This window comes from Lotus japonicus, chromosome 1 (assembly GCF_012489685.1).
Source record: "Lotus japonicus ecotype B-129 chromosome 1, LjGifu_v1.2".
NCBI classification, from domain to species: Eukaryota; Viridiplantae; Streptophyta; class Magnoliopsida; order Fabales; family Fabaceae; genus Lotus; species Lotus japonicus.
In genome coordinates this window covers 123,762,955-123,771,543 of record NC_080041.1, presented here as the reverse complement: position 1 = coordinate 123,771,543, position 8,589 = coordinate 123,762,955, and the positions used below count along the sequence as shown (strand labels likewise).

Here is an 8,589-nt window from a genome sequence, read left to right as displayed (position 1 = left end):
TAAAGTGTGGATGTACCCGCACGATTCAAGAGGTTATCTGCCTAGCTGGGGTTGCAGAGCTAATTAGTATGCGATGAATTTAATAAGCGAGATGTTATTGGCCCTTGGAGGTTAAGGCGACCCATATAGAGAAAACCCCAGTTCGTATTACCTCTATGAAGTTGGTTGTTGGCCGCTTAAGGGGAGCTCTTATCTCTCGCCCCCCCTCGTATGGTGAAATGGGTCCCCCATAAACATCTGTGGTGGTTATCAATGTTGATGGGAGTGTGAACGGTGAGCCATGTTGGGTTAGGTTTGGGGGTGACTCAGGGATGAACATGGTGGTTGGATAGTTGGCTTCCATGGGTTATATGGTGCTTCCGATATACTTCACATGGAGCTCTTGGCTGTCATCCATGGCTTGGAGTAGGAGGTATGGAGGGTTGTTCGTTTCTCTGATTCTAAGCATCTTGTCTTCCAAATTGATAATGGTCCATCCCATTTTCATAAGTACGTTTTTCTTTTTTTTGAAACATCAAGGATCTTATTGCTAAGCCTTGGGTAGCATAGGTGAAACACATTTTGCGGGAAGAAAATGCTTGTGCGTATTTCCTAACGATTTGGGAGATCAGCAACACAATGGGTTTGGTATTCTTCAAGATCCTCCTCAAGAGATGCAAGTAAGTTTGATGGCGAATACTTTATGAGACACCTGAGGTCGATTAGGGCGGCAAGTGCTCCCCGGTGCAATGAGGCACAGACAAGGAGCGGCTCCTGACATGCTTCTAGGCAGATGGACACATGAATTAACTGATCTCGCACCTAAACAAGAGATTTTTCGAGATTGTATAGGTATGAGACTATACAGATGAAGAGAGCATAAAAGATTTGATTGATATTACTCATGACAATAGATATATTATTTTTTCAGGAACTCAACTCATAAAAACTCTAAAAGGAAGATTTTCTTGGAGCGTATTGGGATGGATCACATAGCTCTGTTTTTTATTTTCCTTTTTTTTTGGGACGTAGCGGGGCTACTCGCTCTTGCACCAAAATGAGTGTAAAAAAACATTCAATTATATCTTTCCATATTTAGTTACCAATTAATTCATAATTAATAAAATTATACATAGTTGAATGTGATTAACAGCTCAACACTTCGTCCCTTAAACAAGTGGTTGAAGGTTCGATTCTCAATTTTTGTGAATGAAAAAAAAAAATCTTCACCATTTGATTCCAATCTTACGACTATCAATTGTGAGAATATCTGAACAAAAATCGAACCTTTTTACAATAGTGAATTAGTGATTATTAAAACGCATTCAAGACTTTAAAAAAAAAAAGTCATTCAAAATACACTAGACATCAAATAAATAAAAAACACTGTTTCAAAAAAAACACACACACATGAACTGTGTCCGTTATAGCATGCTTGGCACTTGTCAGTTGTCGAAGTCTCTTTCATTTCATGACTACAAATTAAACTCCCTGACTCACTGTCACACAACAATGGATCCCAGTTCAGCAACCAAAACCTAAACCCCCAATTCTTAAACGCTGCGTTTCTACCTTCTTCTTCTTCTCCTTCCCAAACAACAACACTCTCTTCACACCACTGATCACTCTCTGCAAGAATCAGCACACAGCATTCAACCCCCAGCATTTCCAGCTTTTGGGTATGTATCAAATTCTTTATATCGCTTTTCCCATTTATCTTCACTTTCTGAATTTCATTTCAGCTGGTTAGTATTTTATTTCAATTATCAAAATAATTTCTTTTTTTTTCTTAACCTATATGAGCTGATTAGCATACCCTTATTATAGAGCTTGAATTTTTAGTTTTGCTGCTGCAATTTACACTGTCTATTTTTGTTAAAAAAATTCATTTGTGTTTTTAGGACAAATTATGCAATGTTTGTATATTTAAATTTTTAATTAATTTGATAATGTAACTCTTACTAAAAAGTTATCTTGATTCTTGAAGGTGTGGTATTGTTTGAGCAAATCAAAGTTACTGGGTTGAAATTATAGACTTAGGTTGACATGGTTGCTTTTCTTTCAGGAAATGGGTGATGACTGTGATACTGATTCACATGCCCCATTAGATATTGATTCTAGTGGGTGTCACGAAAACTTCATCCCTCATTCACTGGAAGAATGTAAGGCTGAAATCCTTTCTTTTGATGAAAATGATGATGTTGATGTGCCCCAGCCTGGGATGATATTTAGTTCGGTGGATGAAGTCAGATCGTATTACAAAAACTTTGCCGACCGATTAGGCTTCCGCATCAAGATTAGAACCTCGAGAAAGGGGCGTGATGGCAGAGTTAAATACATAAGACTTCAATGCACTGGAGCTGCGGGAGATAGAGGGGGTAATAAAGGAGTAAGAAATACTTGTAGCTACATGAAACCAAATTGTGATGCCAAGATAACCGCGATGTTGTCTAAAGATGGAACCTTCCGAGTAAACACAGTTACACTCAGTCACAATCATGAATTGAGTTCACATGGAATCTTAAAGAGTATTGACATGCGTGGTAAGAAGATACTGGGTCAGATGAAGGTAGACATGTGTGTTAAGATGACATCAAGCCAAAATGACAGCGGAAACTACCCTAAGAAAATAAGGCATTTGATTGGGGAGAATGGAGATAGTGAATCCCTTCAAAAGTATTTGGTAAGGATGCAGAAACAAGATAGCAACTTCTTCTATACAGTTGACGTTGATGATTTCTTCACCGTGAGGAATGTTTTTTGGGCTGATGGGAGAAGTAGGGCTGCATATGAATCATTTGGTGATGTGCTGACAGTTGATACTACATATCTCTTTAATCAATACAAAATGCCACTTGCAACTTTGGTTGGAGTAAACCATCATGGGCAATCTGTACTTTTTGGTTGTGCGCTGTTGTCAAGTGAAGACTCAGAGTCATTCGTTTGGCTGTTTCAATCATTGCTACATTGCATGTCTGGTGTTCCCCCACAAGGAATCATAACAGATCATAGTGAGGCCATGAAGAAGGCGATTGAAACTGTGCTCCCATCCACTCGACATCGTTGGTGTTTATCATATATAATGAAAAAACTTCCCCAAAAACTACTGGGATATGCTCAGTACGAGTCCATAAGACATCATTTGCAGAATGTTGTGTATGATGCAGTCGTAATAGATGAGTTTGAGAGGAACTGGAAGAAAATTGTGGAGGATTTTGGCCTTGAGGACAATGAATGGTTGAATGAATTGTTTCTTGAGCGCCATCACTGGGTTCCTTCCTTTGTAAGAGGTAATTTTTGGGCTGGAATGTCTGTTAATCTACATAATGAAAGCATGCATGCGTTTTTTGATGGATATGTAAACCAGCACACAACTTTGTTGCAATTTATTGATCAATATGATAATGCTTTGCAATACAAGGCAGAGCAGGAGTATGTAGCTGATGTACATTCATCTTGTAGCACTCAGTCTTGTATTACCCATTCTCTCATTGAGCGGCAGTTTCAATCTGCATACACTAATGCAAAATTTCAAGAGGTTCAAGATGAGTTTGGTGGAAAGGGTGATTGTAACGTTTCTGTTGACCGAGTCGATGGTTCTGTTTGTCACTATAAGGTAATTGAAGATCGGATAATAGGTGATATGCCTAGGGAATATGTGGTTGAAGTAACTTATGACAGAGTAAATTGTGATGTAAAGTGTGATTGCCGCCTGTTTGAGTTCAGAGGGATACTTTGTAGGCACTCACTTGCCATACTGTCACAAGAACGAGTGAAGGAGGTACCGGATAGATATGTTTTGGATAGGTGGAGGAAAAACATGCGGAGGAAGTATGTTTATGTCAAAACCAGTTATTGTGTTCAACACCTTAAACCTCAAATGGAAAGGCTTGAATTGTTATGCAATCAATTCAAAAGTATTGCTGTATCCGCGGCTGAATTTGAGGAAACAAGTTCTTTTGTAAATGTTACACTCTGTAACTTGAAGGAGAAACTTGAAGCTTGGGTGCCTCATTTTGGAAACTCATCTCAGGTGGACATGGAGGAAGGTCAGTACATAAGCTCACCCTATGGTGCTGGAGATGTACTAATATGATGTATTGTGATTAGTATGTTTTCTTATTCTCTTCCCCCAAGTTTAATGTACTCCCCTCTTCTTACTTATCTGTGATTAAGAGATGTAATTAATTTCAACTTTTTTTTAATGTTCTGTTGCCATCTTAGCTTTTAGATTTTTTCAATATTGAACTAGTTTATTACTTGAGATATTAGACTAGTGTAAATGTATTTCTAAATTTATGTTATGAACCTATGGGTTCTTTCATGTGAATTCAACTGTAGAAAAAAAATGATCATGTCAAGTTTCATCATCTAGTTATTGATTTTTTTGTGAACAATAATTAAAGTAATAAAAAGATTAAAATCAATGATTGATGGTGAAACTTGACATAAATTGAGAGGATCCATTGCTTTCTTTCGTTGGTTAAGTGTACTAGTAATCAATAATCAATTATATATTACAAAGATATATTATTTGCGTTGATTGTACAAAAATGTCAAAATGATATTCATATATTTAACTCATTTCTTCTCATTTTCGATTATATAGAAAGAAATAGTGCTTTTCTTTCTATCTATTTTCTCCCCTTACTTTTTTCTTCTTTTATTTTTGCCCTTGTTTCTCTCTAATTTCCATTACTTGTGCATTGAAAGAATATCTATGACTATATCATACTACATTACTTTCCATAAAATTCTTTTTTTTAATGGAGTGGATCTTCCTATGTAACCAAAAAATAAAGGAAATGGAGTGGAGTGGAGTGTCATTACTCTCTTTTGTTTAACTTCTTTAAATTTAAATTGAGTGGAATGAAACTCAACACATCTTATGCCCCTCTTATTTTTTTACTAAAATCCTGATTGGTACATGTATAGTTAAAAATCCACTAATAAAAAAAATATAATAAGAAAGTAAATTTAACATATCCATAATATAAAAATTAAAAAGCTATAAGTGCCCAATCAAATGGGAGTTTATTTTGGCACCCCATCCACCCTAATTCTCATCTCACCTTCATTTCCAAAACCCTGAAATACCCTTCCCTTTAAAATCACATTTCCCCTCCCCCTTCTCTTTCCCCACTCACTCTCACTCTGACTCAACCTTTCATGTTCACTATGTTTCTTCTTCTACCCTCATCACACATCTTCTTCTTCAATGTTCACCACCTAATCATTCATAGGGTAAGTTTCTTCAACCTTGCTTTCCCTTGTTCATTTCGTGTAAGCCATCTTTCCTTTCCTTTTCATTTTGTCTTGACGAAAGCTTCCGCCATTAGACCATCTCCAACAAGGAGATCTTAATTCGAAATTTAACTCAATTTTGTGGGCTCGTACTACCACATAGAATTTAAGGCAGCCGCTCATAAAGTCCCAGTGCTCATTTCAATCCGGTGATTGAGATATTTCGCTTTTGGTTGTTGGACTTACAATTCTCAATATATTTATATTATTTATTTCCACATAAGATTAAATTTAACATAATTATTAGTTCAGTCTTTTTTTTTTTTTTGAACCTACAATTTACTAGAGTCTACAACTTCAATTGCCTTGCTATGAAATTGCATGGACCCCGAAGCAGAAGACGACGCCATCAACCACCTCCCAACCGCCACCTCACCGGAGCCTCACCGGCGGTCCATCTGCTCCAACTGCCACCGGCCAAACCCAGTATGTCTCTGTCACGCCCTCCCCGCGCAACCCATCCAAACCACCACCCGAGTCCTCATCCTCCACCACCCCCACGAAGCGCAGCACAAGCTCTCCACCACTCCACTCCTCACCAAATCCCTCCTCCACGCCACCGCCATCACCGGCCGCCGCCTCCGCCGCGGCCTCTCCCCTCTCCTCGACCAATCCCCCCCAGCCATCTTCCTCTTCCCGGGAACCTCATCCTCGCCGGCCGTCAACATCTCCGACCTCCGCGCTTCAGAGCTGCTAACCCGGAGCTGCAACAATGAAGGCCTGGTGTTGATCGCCTTCGACGCGACGTGGAAGCACGCGAGGGAGATGGTGAAGGCCAGCGAGGAATTCTTATCCAAGTTCGCGATTAGGGTTTGTTTGGGGGTGGATGAGAAATCCAGCGGCGGAAGCATTTACGATTCGGAATTGATTTTGAGGAAGGAACCGTTTTCTGGGTGTGTGAGTACCATGGAGGCTGTGGCTAGAGTGTTGCGTGTTCTTGAGCCCAATGGGGTCGAGATTGAAGGTAGATTGATTGGGATTTTGAGGGAAATGGTGAAGTTGCAGGCTGGGTTTTTGAAGCCTGTGAAGACCAGACCCAAGTTGATGAAGAAGAAGCTTATGGAAGAGGAAAAGAGTGAGAGTTCTGATAAAGGTTAATGGTCTCTTTGGTGGAATTTCACTTCACTGAGTGCATTTCGGATACACGGCGCAAAAACCACATTGAAGCCAAAATCACGGTCGACAGCTTCAAAAACTAATGGAGTTTGTTTGTGTCCATTGTGATTTTCGCTTCACCGTAGTTTTCATATGTACTGAGGCTGTGTTTGGTTTTCAATTTGAAAGTCTGTTTGGGTCATTGAAATTCGAGATCACATATTCCAGTGCCCCAAATGTGAAAGAGGTTTTGAACTTCTGTTGGTTGAAAGCGCTTTCAAATTGTAAACCAAACAGGCATTGAATGATCTAGATACGGTTTAATGTGGTGAGCAATTTCTCTCTTTTTATTTTGTATCAGAACTGTTATGGTTTATAAAAGGCAAGGAGATTTGGCTCTATGTGATAAAATTTCCCAGCACTGCATTACAATCTTGTTACTTTCAAAAAAAAAATACAATCACCCTGCAGTATCATTATGAATGTCTAACACTTTTCTGGTTACTTATAAATTGCAATGTATATGACCTTACAGTGGTCAAGTGTCATATCTGGTGTAAACATATTTATGAGTAGGAAGTCAATTTTTGAAGCCATTTATGCTGTTATGTAGTGTTGCTATCGTTCTCCCTTTCTTCCTTTTTCCTTTTCATGTAGTGTTGTGTAATGCATCATCCTGCAGAACCTTGTTCGAGTGATTAAAGCTTTGCTTTATGCTATCTTAAGCAAATAAGCTCCCATAAATTTGTTTAGTAATGTTGTCAACAAAATCAAAATCATTAATTTCTTCTGCATGGTGGTAAGGGGTGTAGTTGCAACTCAGCAACCAATTGGTGGAATAATCTCAACCTTTCCATCAAAGGGTGACAAATATAGGCAACATATTTTTCTTTTTTTTCCTTCACAACTGTCAAACTGTTTGGGATATGATAACGGTCTCTCTTAACAAATGACTTTTTAGAAGTTTGATCTTATAACCTCACCCTTACGGGAATCTAATTTACCTACTATTAGATCAACATCTTATTGGTAAATACCAACATATTGATGAGTAGATTGTTGAAGAAATATACATTGCAGTGCTAAAAAAATATTCTTTATTAATAATGCACTATATCCTATCTGAATAAGCATTATTCTCAACCATAATTTTCAATAACTTTTTAAGAAAATCTACACTTTGGAACAAATCACAAAAAATAACTTTTTTTTTTACACTTTGGAAGTTTGAAGAATGGAAATAGAAAAGAAAAAATTAAACAATGAGATCCTCGTACAAAAAGCAGGATCAAGTTGGAAGGAAGAAACTTCCATATCCTTCAATGAGCTTTATCTCTAGAAGCTTGACAAGATAAAATATCTGCAACGAGATTGAGCTCATGAGAAAGATGAGAGAAGGTGACTATCCAATCTTTGGCCAACATGACGCGAATGCTGATAATCTTTTCCCCCCGCCAATAGCTATGAACGTCTATATTGTTGGTAAGAACGTCCATTGCTTCCCTACAACCAGACACACAAACAACATCATGATACAACAGTTCCTAACCATGCTTAAGACCAAACTCTACAACCCGCAACTTTGCAAGAAACAAATCCCCTCACCAAAGCTGCCTGAAAAACTAGAAATCCATCTTCCATCCGGATCACGAAAGGCTCCTTCTACTTCCATCCTGTTTGCACCTAAAAGCCAACTCTCATCCCCTGTTAGGCACCTAACTGGGTTCGCAACAACAACCATAGCAGAAGGTGGACATTGCAAGCTCTAGTTTTGCTAGTCTCAAAGGGAAAGCACGGACAAATAACAAAATTAATGTTAGTCTCGATCCTAAAAAGTAGAATGGTTTCTCCATGTCCACAACCACCAATGAATTGCTATAACAAGAGTATTATATCTTTGTTGCAGCAACACAAAGAACCAATATAAAAACGCTATACTCCTTAGAATCCCAGGTAACAAAGCTTGAAAAAAAAAGACCAAATGATCCAAATCCTTAGTAACTTCATCACTGAGATGACAATGATGCCTCCTACAATTAGTTGGAAGAGCATTCTTCCCAATCAACCATAAGAAAAAACGAACTTTTAGAGAGAGAGAGAGAGAGAAAGACAATGTCATATTTTATCTCACTTTCGACCTTTTCAATCACTGCTAATTTATTTGTGATCAATTATAAGTATTTATATTTTAGGATAAAAATGTAATTTTAT

At 38.1% G+C, this 8,589-nt stretch overlaps 2 protein-coding genes across 2 annotated transcripts; both read left to right on the top strand.

Moving 5' to 3' along the window:
• The first annotated feature begins 1,411 nt into the window (after positions 1 to 1,411).
• Positions 1,412 to 4,173, top strand: LOC130730168 (protein FAR1-RELATED SEQUENCE 6-like). The gene is made up of 2 exons (XM_057582103.1): positions 1,412 to 1,658; positions 2,045 to 4,173. The coding sequence occupies exon 2, from the start codon at positions 2,048 to 2,050 to the stop codon at positions 4,073 to 4,075; it is 2,028 nt and encodes a 675-aa protein (XP_057438086.1). The 5' UTR covers positions 1,412 to 1,658; positions 2,045 to 2,047; the 3' UTR covers positions 4,076 to 4,173.
• Positions 4,174 to 5,549: 1,376 nt separating this feature from the next.
• Positions 5,550 to 6,868, top strand: LOC130730167 (tRNA-uridine aminocarboxypropyltransferase A). The gene has a single exon (XM_057582102.1). The coding sequence runs from the start codon at positions 5,605 to 5,607 to the stop codon at positions 6,379 to 6,381; it is 777 nt and encodes a 258-aa protein (XP_057438085.1). The 5' UTR covers positions 5,550 to 5,604; the 3' UTR covers positions 6,382 to 6,868.
• The last annotated feature ends 1,721 nt before the right edge of the window (positions 6,869 to 8,589 follow it).

Coding starts and splice junctions, on each gene's coding strand:
- LOC130730168 (XM_057582103.1), top strand. CDS start 2,048: ATGGGTGATGACTGTGATACTGATTCACATGCCCCATTAGATATTGAT.
- LOC130730167 (XM_057582102.1), top strand. CDS start 5,605: ATGGACCCCGAAGCAGAAGACGACGCCATCAACCACCTCCCAACCGCC.